The sequence below is a fragment of the Glycine max genome, chromosome 15 (assembly GCF_000004515.6).
Source record: "Glycine max cultivar Williams 82 chromosome 15, Glycine_max_v4.0, whole genome shotgun sequence".
NCBI classification, from domain to species: Eukaryota; Viridiplantae; Streptophyta; class Magnoliopsida; order Fabales; family Fabaceae; genus Glycine; species Glycine max.
The window spans coordinates 50,845,788-50,861,279 of NC_038251.2; the positions used below are offsets into that span (position 1 = coordinate 50,845,788).

General features: G+C 32.8%; 1 protein-coding gene across 1 annotated transcript; it reads right to left on the reverse strand.

Moving 5' to 3' along the window:
* Positions 1-10,349: 10,349 nt before the first annotated feature.
* On the reverse strand, positions 10,350-12,962 carry LOC102660475 (zinc finger protein CONSTANS-LIKE 4). Its single transcript, XM_006598148.4, has 4 exons — positions 12,399-12,962; positions 11,770-11,907; positions 11,481-11,639; positions 10,350-11,013 (listed from the first exon to the last, which is right to left on the reverse strand). The coding sequence occupies exons 1-4, from the start codon at positions 12,852-12,854 to the stop codon at positions 10,930-10,932; spliced, it is 837 nt and encodes a 278-aa protein (XP_006598211.1). The 5' UTR covers positions 12,855-12,962; the 3' UTR covers positions 10,350-10,929.
* Positions 12,963-15,492: the final 2,530 nt, after the last annotated feature.

Here is a 15,492-nt window from a genome sequence, read left to right on the forward strand (position 1 = left end):
TAATGAGTTAAGAATAAATATGGGGAGGGGGGTGAAACTTTTCTTAAAGCAGGTACTAAGCATTTTTACAGAGATTTAGGGCTACTAAGCATTTTTTTCAGATTTTTTTTGGGGGGGGGGGGGGGGGGGAGGTGGTGCTTAAACAAATAAAGGGTAAAATTGGTATAAAGGGATGGAGTGTACTTATAGTAAACTTGATGGTATAAATAGAAATGCCATAAATAATACTCATGGACCCCAAACTTATCTTCACTATGTGGGCTGCATATGTGTCCAAGAAAAAAAGGAATTGTGCTATTGATCCCTATCAAGAGGTTAACATTTTTTTTTATTCCAAACATGTCATTTTTACAAAATCATGATTCTGTTATATAATTGCGTATAAAATCCACAATGGATGTTTCCATTGTAGAGCAGGGAGTACAAACAAATTACACAAGAGAAATACATTTTTGTTGAATATTTTGTACTCATCCCTATACTAACATAGAAATATATTTCTGATGTAATGGGTGTGTACAAAATATTCAATGCAAAACTTGTTTCTGTGTGCAAAATCTAAGACAGAAACATATTTATGTTGAATATTTTGTATGCATCCCTGCACTACAATGGAAATACGGGGATGCATAAAAAATATTTAATAAAAACATGTTTTTGTGTACAAAATTTAAAATGGAAATATGTTCTTGTTGTGTAATTTTTTTTTGCATTCCTTTTTTGTACAACAGAAACATATTTTCTGTTATGTATTTTATCACGAAAAATTAGTTGTAAAATAAGTAACTTTGTTTTCACTTAAATTAATTTTGATACAAATTATTAATGATGACTTTTTTTAAGTGTAAACAAATTAATTTTTACATGAATTATCTTTTTTTATTTAAATTTAAATTAATGATGACATAAATTACTCTTTTTAATTGTAATCAAATAAACACTAAGTTAGATGCTTATAATTAGGGACGAAAATATGCATAATCTAATTATTTTTTTGGATTCTTACTTAAATGCATCTATATCTTATTTTAAATTTAAAGTCTATTTGTCCAAGTTTAATTACTTGTTATAGTTTGTTTTTGGATTTGACTTGACCTTTTGATTATATTACTATTATGATGTTATGAAGCAGCACACACAGGAACACAACACAAGGGGATTGCAATTAGACAAGGAAGAGACAAGCACTACCCACAGAGCCAAACGAAAAACAAGCAGGAAGATTCTTAACCAACTCTGATCCTAAGCGCTGAGCTGGCAAGTTCTCATTGGATATGGGGGATATCTTGTCTGCCAGGATATTCATTCTGTTATCAATTATGTTATTGCACCTTAGGACCTACTGAGGAAAGAATAATCAGCCTAGCATTTGGTACCTATATAAGAATCAAGCATGTAATAGAAATGCAAGCAATAATAATAAGAATTTCCTCTCCTTAATCTCTTCTTTCCAGAGGACTCCTAGGTCTCGAATACTAGGATCATAAAAGCTTGGTACTTTCATTGAGAGCTCCAATGGCAGACGACGAACATTCCTCAGAGTGCTTAGACTGCCTCAAGGCCGCCATTGTCGATCTCGCTGTCGCCCAAGCCTCCATGGCTGGCAAACTAGATCTCCTTCTCCTGAAAATGGATACCCAATTAATCAGCCAACACCCTTCATCTTCTTCCTCTGCGAAGGCACTCCTCACACACACACCCATGTCAACTCCAGCACCCATGCCAACTCCGCCGCCCATGCCGATTCCACCTCCACGCCTCACACTCATGCAACAACACCTCGTACCCTTGCCAGCTCCGCTTACCATTGTTGTCGTTCACCTCCCTGATACCAGCAAGCCACAGGCGTCCTCCCCTGGCCGCCACCCATCGGATCGGTGCGGAGTTCCCCAGCCACCGCATCCTCCCCTACGACCTCTACTTATCCCCTTCCATCACGTTCATTGCCAAGGTCAGGGACAAGGAGCTCGACCACCCCTTCCTCCTCCCCTTCTACGCCACTATCGACACCGCCAAATGGCTCCACTTCCGCAACACTAACCTTCATTCGCGCACGAGCTATTTTCCTTCACCCATTTTAATTTGGGATCCCGGTTCGACTTTTGAGGCCATGGTTTGAAGCCCAGCACCTTGAGGAGAAGGTGTTTTTGATGGGCCATGGAATGTTATGATGTTATGAAGCAGCACACACAGGAACACAACACAGGGGGATTGCAATTAGACAAGGAAGAGACAAGCACTACCCATAGAGCCAAACGGAAAACAAGCAGGAAGATTTTGTAACCAATTATGATTCTAAGCGCTGAGCTGGCGGGTTCTCATTGGATAGGGGTGATATCTTGTTTGCTAGGATATTCATTCTGTTATTAATTCTGTTATTGCACCTTAGGACCTGCTGAGGAAAGAATAATCAGCTTAGCATTTGGTGCCTATATAAGAATCAAGCATGTAATCAAAATGCAAGCAATAACAATAAGAATTTCCTCTCCTTAATCTCTTCTTTCTAGAGGACTCCTAGGCCTTGAATACTAGGATCATAACAGCTTGGTGCTTTCATTGAGAGCTCCAATGGCAGACGACGAACTTTCCTCAAAGTGCCTGGACCGCCTCGAGGCCACCATTGTCGATCTCGTTATCACCCAAGCCTCCATGGCTGCCAAACTAGACCTTCTTATCCTGAAAATGGATACCCTATTAATCAGCCAACACCCTCTATCTGCTTCCTCTGCGAAGGCACTCCTCGCACACACACTCATGCCAACTCCGCCGCCCATGCCAACTCCGTCGCCTATGCCGATTCCACCTCCACGCCTTGCACTCATGCAGCAACACCCCGCACCCTTGTCGGCTCCGCTGACCATTGTTGTCGTTCACCACCCCGATAACAGCAAGCCCCAGATGTCCTCCCCTGGCCGTCGCGAGGCCGCCACCCATCAGATCGGTGCGGAGTTCCCCAGCCGTCGCATCCTCCCCTCTGTCCTTTGCTTATCCCCTTCCGTCATGTTCATTGTCAAGGTCAGGGACAAAGAGCTCGACCACCCCTTCCTCCTTCCCTTCTACGCCAGTATTGACGCCGCCAAATGGCTTCGCTTCCGCAACACTAACCTTCATTTGCGCACGAGCTATTTTCCTTCACCTTTTTTAATTTGGGTCCCGGTTCCACTTTTGAAGCCATGGTTTGAAGCCCAACACCTTGAGGACAAGGTGTTTTTGGTGGGTCAGGGAATGTTATGATGTTATGAAGCAGCACACACATGAATAGAGCACAGGGGGACTGCAATTAGACAAGGAAGAGATAAGCACTACCCATAGAGCCAAAAGGAAAACAAGCAGGAAGATTTCATAACCAATTCTGATCCTAAGCACTAAGCTGGTGGGTTCTCGTTGGATAGAGGGGATATCTTGTCTGCCAGGATATTCATTTTGTTATCAATTCTATTATTGCACCTTAGAACTTGCTGAGGAAAGAATAATCAGCTTAGCATTTGGTGCCTATATAAGAATTAAGCATGTAATAGAAATGCAAGCAATAACAATAAGAATTTCCTCTTCTTAATATCTTCTTTCTGGAGGACTCCTAATTAAGCCTCGAATACTAGGATTATAAAAATTACTCTTTCTTGTATATAAAATATATTCCACATTTCTTTTGTTGCAAAGTTTGTTAGGAAAATTTGTAATATAATAACTTGTGTGTGTTTAACACTCTTCTTGTGAACCCAGATTGACGTTGCTTGAAAAAACTCTATTCCTGCTTCTACACCCTCTCCTTTAATGGTCCATATGCTGTTATAGGTTATCAAAAACTTCTATGGAAGGGAAATAGGGTTTTCATACGGATAATGCAACTCTCCTCACATGAAAGGGATTATTAGGTGGTCTCGGACCACTATCTTTCTATGGTCATGCCAAATTTCTAATTGACATGTATGTTAGTTATTTAATTAAGAAAAAATAATAATAATATTTGATTATGTGTCATGTAGAGATTGATCAAGATCATGTATCAAGTAATGGTCTAGAATCACCTAATAGCTTTTTGTTATAAAGGTTGTCTTTTTCTAACTAGGTTTCTCAAAGGGTCTCTCTCATAACTCTATGAGTGTGATTTCATTATATCACTAATGTGATTATCATTAAGCTTATATAAATTAATATATACTTTCACTTAGACCAGAAAATTGGATTTTGTCCTATAATGTATATTAATATGTTTGTTTTTTACATTATAAGCATTAGAAGAAAAATCGTTTGTTATAAGAAAAGTATTATTAATAGACAAAATAAAAGAAATGCTTTAAATTGATTTTATAAGATCAATACATATAAAAAAAACAAGTGATAGGATCAATACATCAATAAAAGAAAGAGCATCGAGTACTACTCATTAGTCTTTAACCAAGTCTGCGATTTAAGTTTTATAAGCCTAAAGTATCATTAAAATAATAATAATAAAAAAGAGCACCCTAAATCATAATATTATTGCTCATAATCCTAGTGGACCATATCTCAGCGTGTCAAACAAGGTGACTTTAATTAAGAAAACAGAAAAAAAAAAATATCATGTTAAAGGTGTTGCAATTTATAAAGGAAAGATACAAAGTTAATTAATTAAGAGTGTTAAAAAGATATTAAGAATTATAAATGTTGAATGGACATTATTAAGCGTACCTGTTGAATGAATGTTTAACTGTGACGATATAAACACTATGATATGTATTAAAAAGAAAACAAAAGAGAACTTAGTACTGTTTAGATTTTACTTAGGTTATTTAAAAAAGTAAAAGATGACGAGAGTTGACGTGAAAATTTCGAAAACTCCCTCATTAATTAAATTTTATGTGTTATAATTTATAATAGAAGATAATTGAAAGATTTTCAACTTTTTGTATATATTTCTATAGTTTTCATCCTTATAACGAAAAGCAATTGAAACGAATATTTTCTCTGACTAATTAATTAAAACCAACCATGATTATAATGATTATAATGAAGAGTTATAAGATTAGTTTGAGGGTTAAAAAAAGAAAAAAAAAACAAAAGTCGTATATTTGAATCTTTTCTATTATCAAAAACTAATAAATTAATAATTAATATTGACCGATAAAAAAATGATGATGATCAAAATTAAAGAAATTTCATTACGAATTTATAATCTGGCAAGAAAGTACGAGCAAATCTCACAGATAAAATAAAAAAATTAAATTGAAGAACTAACGCGAAACTTTGTAATACTTTTCTGGTCAGGGAAACTTATAAGAATCTTGGTATGTCAATGGTAGTCGCTTTATACTATCTAACATGACTGGCAAGTGCATTGCTAGACTTTTGGCCCCATATAAATTAAAATTGCTATGATTGCAAAATTGCTATGAGTAGTGAACCATATACTTCAGTGCTTGAGGTGTAAATATATGTGGTCACCGAAAGAACTTTCTAAATTGGTTACAAGAATGTTGTCCTCATATTTTGGGTTCAAGTAACTTTATTAAACAAACAAAAAAAAATGGTCAACCAATTATAATTCTTTTTAACCCTAGCAAATCCAATGGGGCCTGAGTGTATGACACTCTTTTGTTCTTGTAGTTTCTGTGGGCCAAAATTGGAGGCATATGATACGACATACACTTGTCAATGACGACAAAACCCTCCTTGATTATCTTGATTTCACATTTTGTGTATGGGTTTAGTCCTCAAACATGCATAAGGACAACAATTGAAAAATGTTTTCAACTTCATCAACAGTTATTCACTAATTTCCACTTCACTATAATCTTGCCTTCCCTTGGCTTGGAGGGACAATGAACTTGATGAGTATCTTTACTAGAGGAGCCCACTTTGTATCTCTTCAAGGGTCCCATACTAATGCTCACTAACTCATTTTTTATTATTATTATTTAAGGGTAACCTAGAAAGCTTAATGAAGAAGGGATAAACAAATTATTCATTTTAATAAAGTTTTTTTAAAGTTACAATTACGTACGGTTTTGCTGTGACTATTGTGATTGATGCGTTTTGCAATCATAGTTTGATGCGATTGCAACAAACCATGCAACATGCATGTCAATCATTCAAATTATAAAAAAATTACAATATTTCATGAGGTAGTTGATTTCTTCTTGTGCTTATTGTTTCAAGTACGTTGTCAACGATTTTAATTTGTTAAGTCTTGTACAAAATGTGTTTATTTTTTATTAATTTTTTGGCCACAGTCTAAATTATTTTATATGAAAAAAAACCAACCTCAATATATGAACACAAAGCCAATCTTTTACACATGGCACTGAGATGGAAATCCATTATGAATAATAATGCCAACAGGTCAACTTAGAGAGGAATGAGAATGTTTCAGTCACTGTGCTGCATTAGTGCTTTCTTACGATTGTTAGAATGCTTGCTTGTGATCCCCATTTACTTTTAATCATATATATATAATTTTTTTATTTGTTTCCCATCTATTCAGACTCTATTTGAATAGAAAAAAGTTGAAATAACAAGCTACGATAGCTTGGATTCAATTTCCATAGGTTATGTTCAAGTTGGACTTGTATGTATTGCAGTTACATGACTTTAGCATCGAATATTGACCATTTTTGCATTTGCTTTCCCTTCCTAGTTTGAATTTTCATGCCATTTATGTGATGAACTTCTGTCAAAGCTAGCTTCAGTGCTAATTTATACGTTACAAATTAATTGTTCATTTTTATGAACAAGCATGTTAGTATGTATCGTGGACACATTGGCGTACCTTCAAATTTTTCAACTCAAAGGAAGGGGTCACATTTCAATATACTAGAGTTTACAATAATTCAGATATACTAGAGTTTAATATTTCTTTTGATTTGCCGATAAAAAAAAATACTTGAGTTTACAATAATTTTAGTTTTAGAATTTACAATAATTCAGATATATATTAGTGTTTAACAATTGAATTAGACCTCTTTAACTGCACATCTTCACATGAATCTTAATAGAATTAGAATGGTCAAAACATACGTAAGAAAATTTATGACAAAGTTTCATATACAACACGAAACAAAGCGAAAATAATGGTTCCTTGCAAACATGGGTAATAGGGTTTAGCCAACTTTTGTTTTTTTTTTTTTTTTTTGGTGAATTGGGTATAGCAAACTAGACAATGAACTAGAAGATATACACAGAGATCAAGATCTAGAAGGAACAAGGATACTTGTTGGTAGAATCTAAAAAGGACTATACTATATACCACTTTCAATCACAAAAAGTGTGCGTTCATATAGCCTAGTAATCGATCTATTTTTGAATATAAATCTTTTGGTTGCACTTGCAGTATAGGCCACGCCCCCACCAAGTTAAAATCACGGAAGTTTAGAGGAATTACTTTTGAGTTTTGAGTGATTAATCAAAGGAATCAACCATGGTATATGCAAAACATCAACCGCAAGGAAAAATTCAATCATGTCACCAAACTATTATACACACCTCATATTTGTGGTTTTGTTATTCCTGGCAACCAATAAAGAAAATAAAACTTAATCAATTCAAAGCTAATATACAGATTTGCATACTGTGCATACAGAATTTCTACGCTAAATATGCAACTAAGGTGTGACTATTATTTGTATGTCACAAAAAGTCTTGATTGAACATGATGATAATGAGAGAGCAAGATAACTATGAAAATGACACCACTATAACAAGCATATATGAAGTTAATAGTTCCTAGAAGAGCAATGTGGTATCAAGAAAAGAGCCCCATCTAGAGGGGGCTTTAAAGAACTTGACATTTCAACAAGGTAGGGGCCATTCTCCAATATATTTTGTAACAGTATGATCAGGAGCTATATGACCTACTTATCACATAATTAACATTCAGAATTATGGTTTTCTACATTAGAAACAGACGAGAAAGAACTAGTATTAAGTTGTTGGTAACAGTCCTTATCACGAAAGTGACAAAAAGCTTCATTATAAATTTTAATATATTCTTTTGTTTAATATTTTGTTACAACTATATGTTGAGTTATGGTGTAGAGTACAATTTAACAATACGAAACTACGGAAAATATCATGAAATTCATTCTTATTCTTGAATTTCAGCAAGGATAAGAAACATGGTTGAGATGCTTGTTTGGTCAGATAAGGATAAATGTTCTTGGTATGGCACCTTCAAGGAATTGGAATTGAATTCCATAGTTATTGGGCCTTGGCAGAAAACCCATTTTCTTGGTACATCCACGTTAACGCCAATAAAAACACAAGATAATAATTTTCTTGAACCTATATAATACTATATCCTAAACCACATTAACTTTAAAACGAATGCTTAATTCATCATAAAAGTCAAAAACATAATTACCTTTTGTCTAAGTTGGAGCAAATTAGAACGTTACTATGTAACTTCATATCAAATTCACATTTACTTTTTTTGTCTTCCAATATAAAATGATGGAGGATAAACTAATCCAACAGAATTAGAACCACAAACAGCTTAATACCTCGTTTTATTATTTTTTTTAATTGATAAAAGTCCTCGTTTCTCTGTTTAGATTGACATGGGGACGGAGGAATAAATTGGAATGCAAGTAAAAACGTTGGAATAAGTGTTTTACACTTTTTACTTTTAGCCTGTAATCATATAAATGGCGGAGAACATTTTTAGCTGCTTTTTCAAAAAGGGGAGGTGTTGCAAGAGTTTCGTTTTTCAAAAGATAAACTTTTTTTTTAAAAAAAAAACCTCCGGTATTAATAATAGATAGGATTCATAATGTCGGTACGTAGCAGTCTATATGTCTAGGATATATGCTTGTAAGTTCGTTGCATTGTGAAGAGTTTAACACATTTTATAACAACCAAATTCGAATGGTTAAATTGGTTGAACTATAACTAATTATAGTTTTGATTCCAATCTCATTTACATCAACCAAGTCATAATTAACCTAACGTAGTATTTGATTTACTTTTTAAATCATTTATATAATTTCTCTTTTTTTAAGACCACATGTATGTTCTATTAAAAATAATCTTATTTGAGTCATTATGTACGATAAAATTATCATTCTAAATATTTAATATAATTACATATTTAAAACTCATATCAATTAAGTTACCTGATACACTATTCTTCTTCTTCCTCTTCTCTAAATCCTTTGTTAATAAGGTCTCTCTATTACCCTAACCCGATGTGGTAGTACTTCAAAAGAGGAAAGGAAGGAGTAACTAGGGGAATCAAATATATAATTAATTGAGAACTATTTTGTTTTTTCTTTTTTGTCCTTTTATATTCGTATGTCTTCGTCTAAAATTTTCTCACATTATATTCCACAATCAAATGAAGAATAATTCCTTTTTCGTCTTTCCTATACACAGGATGGGCATCCACAAGTGAATGGAAAAGCTATACGCTAATAATTACATACCCATCTCCACCATGATGTCCAAATTTGAGGGGGAGAAAATCTATCAAAGACCGTAGTCTTTATGGAAATTATTGAATACCGGACTTTTATATATATATATATAATACGGGAGTTCTATATATTTTATTTAAGTTATTTCTTTGCCTCCACTTGAACTTTGCATTTTCCTTTTCCACACTATTGTAATTCCAAATAAAAATACATTAACAACATAAAATAATATATTTCTTAATAGTGAAAGCTAGTTTACACTAATAATATGAAATGGTAAATGAACAGCCAACCATAATTTCAGTCAAATCTTTCTTTGGGTTTTCTTTTTTGTTTAATTTTTAACCAATAAAAAAGAAGTACCATATACATTTTTTAGATACTAAAGTTGCATATTTTATACTGAATTTCGTAATATATATTATTACTCTGTGATAAAATATACTTTTTTTCAACGCAAACCCCTTCAGTATCTAAATCTAAAATATACTCAGTTGATATAACTTTTTAAATGTGCACAGCGCACTTTAAGTTAATAAAAATTAATTAATAATATGATAAATATTGATTTTTTTTATAAAAAATTTCTATTAATTCTTTTAAAACGTAAATAGAATATTAAAGAAAAAAGAAATGAAATGTTTTTTTTTCATTCATATAGTGTTAGATTCGGCGGCTTTCTCAACTTACCATAGAAAGTTATGGTTCTACTTCTAGAAAATAAATATTACAGTATTAATAAAAAATATTACAGTAAATTTTACCAACTTATACAAGTTATTATAGAAATGTTCAAAATTATTTTTCGAACAATATATAAATGTTTAAATGCACAAAAATATTTTAAAAATAATATCCCCATCCCATTTAAAGGGACAAAAATCCTTAGAAAAAGATCACATATATACTTATAGGAAAGGTAGAAGCTTGCTCTTCCACTTCTACATTCTTTCTTTTTTATTTTCAATAGAGAGGAGGTTATTTGTAAAGATTGAAAACCTTGACTTAACTTATTCTATTTAAAATGTAAATGTAAAACGTCCCTATAGAGACCCCAATATCCATCCCAACATGGGAACTAGAATTTCCGATTAGTGGCTTTCGGTAATCATCACGATGACAATTACATCAATGTAGAGAATTGACTCCAAACAGTTTTGAGGAGGGATAGTGACTCATAAGCTTAGTTTATCGGAATATTTGTGTCTACTCAAACATAAAGTCCCTTCAATGGAATATTATATCTTTCAATCAACCCAAGTATCCAGTCAAACCAGGCCCATCGAATTCCTTAACAAAGATGCCTATAAAATTAACATCAACAATCTACATCCGCTGGTCACACCGCCATGCAATTAGAGTTTACATCTAGCTACGTGCTTAATTTTTTTTTTTTAAAGAAGACAAATTAGCATACAATTTTGGAAATTAACTGTGGTAAAGTCTCTGTCCTCCTCCTATTCACCTTGCACTACTAGTTTGAAACCCACATCTGCTTGAACAAGAGCTTCCCATGTGAAATAATCTATGATGCTAAGTGTTACATATCTTCCGGTGAAGAATGAGATAAATACACTAGACTTGCCATGGCCTCTTGAAGCCAATCCTCCTCATCGTTCTTTAACTGCATGCATGAAAATTATCAATTAAGAAACTATTTTGGATGTGTACAAATATTTTTTTGCATTTAAGCATGAAAGATAGATAGTTTTTTTTATACATAAATTTTATTGAGAGCAATTAATTAAGGAGATATTACAAAGAAAGAAAAAAAAAATATTTTGTAATCCTCCTATAACATTTTTTACAAATGTTCTTTTATACTATATGAATGAAATGAGTATTGAATAATATATTTCAAAGATAGACTAAATACATTTACTATTTTTTATATAATAATATTCTTTAAAAATATTAAATGGACTAATAGGAAAAATACTAAAATATATATACTCATTAAAAAAATTGTCTTTTAGGTTATGGCTAAAAGTGTTTAGATTATTGTTGTTTATTCGATCAGATAGCATTTCGTTATCAACTATAGATTCTGGTTCCTAAATATCCTTCTTAACAGTATGCAATGAAAGTTACCTGAAACTGGATTGAATCGCCACCATAAAAGTCTTCTTTGTGGTGATGATGATTCTCATGCTTTTTGGTTGCCATGTCTTCTTCACAAAGCTCATTGTTTCTTGCAAACCTTCCCCTAACCCTGACTCGCCTATCAGCTAAGGTTTTCCGACATGCGTACTGTGGGAATAGGTCAAGGAGAAAGTGAGTTCCATATTCCAGATTTTACAGAAAGATAAAAGAGTCATCTATAAGTGTGTGAGCTAGTGTGAAAGAGATACAAAAAAAAAAAAAAAAAAAAGAAAAAGACCTTGATGGTTTTGTTAAAGTTTCTTTGATTTCTTTTCTTCAAATATCGGAGAATTCTTTCTTTCCTCTCTTCTTCTGAGTACCTTCCTACCTTTATGTTAGGCTCCTCAACTGCTGCCATTTGATTACCTTCAATTCCCTGCCATTAATTTCAAAAACAACATTTAATAAATGAAACTACGTATATGCATCTATTTTTTTCCCTTCATATTCTCTTCTCCAATAAATGCTTCTGGATAAGTTTATCCAAACAGATTCATATATTATGATCATAATAAAAAACTATCATATATATATATATTGGTGAAGAAAGAACTTTGGAAAATATTCTCTTAAACATGTAGTGGAAATGTTTTCAGGAGAGGAGGAGGAGGGTATCATGACTCCTTTGAATGAAAATTTGAGTGTTCCACTTTCAAATTTTGAAGAGACTTTCACAAATGACATCTCCCTTCCAAAGGAGAATACATATATAAAAATTTAAAAAATGTTATAAAATAAAACCATGCTAGCTTAATAATGTAAGAATAGGATTTAAAATCAACTTAATTAGTACCTAGAACCTTGTCATGCACTACATACACCATCAAAGAAACAATATGAGAATTCAACAACAAAATTGAAGCATACCCAGTTTTCTCTTGCAGCATTAGGATAAGGAGGTGGCTTAAGATCCTCCACAAACCCACAACATTCATCTCCAAACTCCCCAACATGAGGTTGGTACGATCTGCTGTTATTGAAACTCTGAAACCCTCCTCCATAGAACCCAATTTTGCAGTCCGAAATGGCCAAATCCGAGAGCCCCCCGAGCTGCTCCGAAAACGAAGGCATCCAATTAGCAGCACAAGCCATGGTGTCACAATCAAGCGACACAATATGATCAAGTGCACCATTGTTCATATCCAGCACAGGAATACTCAAGCTATCTTGGCCACCACCCCACATGGTGGTGCTGTCCATAACCGAGGCATTACCGCCACCATTGAGAAGAGGGACAGGGTACTCGGAAAGATCGTGAGTGGTGAACGTATAGTTTGGATAGAATTGTGGGATTGAAGCCATGGAAGAGGGTGAAAGGGGCATGGAAAAGGAAATTATGTTGTGTTGTGTTGTGTTGTGATTTTTGGTTGGTGCTTTCTTCTTTTGTGGGTTCAAATATATAGGATATTGTGATAGTGCAAAATAAAGAGTGGGATGGGGGGTTGAGGGCAAGTTGTCAAGGCAAGTGGACAAGACTATAATAGGGGATTAGGCAGCTAAAAATATGGATATCAAAACAAACTAATTAAATTGTGTATGTGTGTGTCTACTTTCTTCTCATCTTCTCTCTTCGCCGTTTTGTGGAACTATAAACGCGTAAGCGTTGTAATCATAATTAACAAAAGTGTTTTTTTTTATCAGCAAAATAAAATAATTGTTGGGAGTATTACTACAAACATTGTGTTGCTATAAAAGTTGTTGTGATGCATGAGCATTTTTTTTCAAAACGTCTTGCTAAAGATTATTTTCTGTTAGTGTTTACATTAGTCCTTATTGAGCTTCTCTTCAAATTATTTAAAAGTCTAGCTATTTAGTAGTATTTACTAATTAATATATATATATATATAAATGTATTTAGTACATAGTTGAAATTAATTACTCATTTTTTAATTATAATTTATAACCATGTTTTTTCTTGGGTTGCTTAGATGACTGACTGATTGGTAGCTCATTAATTTTCCAACATTACGGTCATGTTTTAACGCTATGTTATCAAACTTCAATAACTCGTAACCCAATCCATTAACTTACTAATGTGATTCTTAAAAAAAAAAAATGCTAATATGTGAACTTTTGTCCTTAAGTCCAATATATTCGGTCAAATTGTAACGAAAATAATCACATTCAAATACGATGACAAATTTTATAAGTCAACTTTTTTCATGAAAGACATTAACCCTTCTCACCTAATCATGTGGACTTAATAAATCCTACAAAGTTTAAAAATGTGACACTATCCTAAATTAGGGGTTTTCTATTGAACGTGTATTTCCCTTTTAAATACGTACACAACATATTAAAGATCGAAACTATACAATTGAACATATAACATTCAAAATATATTATAGTAAAACCAACAAGCTCCGGTACAATTAGTAAATAATTAGGTTTTTTAATCATACAAGTAGAGATTTGGTTCCTCTACCACCAAGGGTTATATAAAAAAAGTTTCTTTTTGATGAAATTATACAAAACCACCAATAGTCTCAAGAACTTTCTTGACTTCTCCAATGACATTCACGACGGAAAACTCATGGAACAGTATCGAAAGTAGTCCCATCGCTTCCGTATGGAGATCCACTTTGTCATCGTCGCCAAGCGCCTCCCGTACCCAAACTCCAAGGAAGGCATCAATGGCTACTTGAAGAGTGGGATCTCTCAGACGCATCTATACTCTGATCGAACAAATGTTGTTGTTTTCTTCTCCAATTAGTGCAAATAACGATAAGCTTTTCCGTATTAAGAATCTGCCTCCTCGTAATTTAGTCATTTGTGGCAAAATTTTCAGTAGGTTCTTTGGGTCGATTACGGTAACGAGGAAAAGAGCATGATAAAGGATGACCAGAGTTTGATGAAAAAAAGAGAATTTTCTAATTGAAAATATTTATTTTTAGTTCCTATACAATTGAAATATATATATTATTATTTGAGTCGAGCTAAACTCGATTAACCCAAATTTACTTGCATGTAAAACGTTCATATATTTTAATTTATAGGGAATAAAAACATAAAAAAATTATAGGAAAAAATCAAACATTTTAATTTTATAGGGGAAAAAATATTTTAGGCTAAATAAATAAGTTATTATAAATTGCTTGATGGTTAATTGAAAATATTTATCAAAACATTTATTCTTTATCAACATTTTTATTACAGTTAATCACAAATTGCACCAAGTTCCTACTTTGTAATTAAATTTCTTTTAAAATAGATAAATGCACAAATTGCATAATGTTTTATTTACTTTTTCACACGTAAATGCTAGAAAGGCATAAATGTGAAATAGTACGATTCCTTGTCTGTTAACCCACCACTCCACTTTTTGTTTCTTTAGCTCTCTCACACACATGCACACACATAAATATATATATATATATATATAACAAAAGAAGATGGATTAACTCTTTGTATATGCGGAAACAAGTATAAGTCCAGTAATAGACAAAGGTTACAAATTGTGAGCTTTATAGTCAAAAAGGAAAATTCTTATGTTACAATAAAGTGTTCAATGGCTTAACCTATTATCTAGCAGTCATATGTAGGGTAACTATCGTAACTCGGCCCACAGATCTCATGTAAATCTTTTGGAAGTCAAGGATTGACATTTTAAATAACATTATTGTCAATACAATAAATTATTTTCATTTCTTTGAATAAACTATTATTATGTATTTGATTTTTTATATGCATAAAAAAATCGTCTACAATATACGTAAAAAAGACACTCGTTTATTGGTATAATATGTACGTATTATTCGACAGAAGTATTTTATTGGAAGAATTCTAATTGGAAAAAAAATCGTATATTCTTTCATATGCAGTTAATTAAGTAATTAAGGTTTATAACAAATCAAACTACTTTCACGAACAAAATGAAGTGAAATCATTTTCCCCCATGCAATTGGAAATACTATTGTTTTTTAACATTCAGATGTCCTTGATTGCGTGATTTTCTAACTGT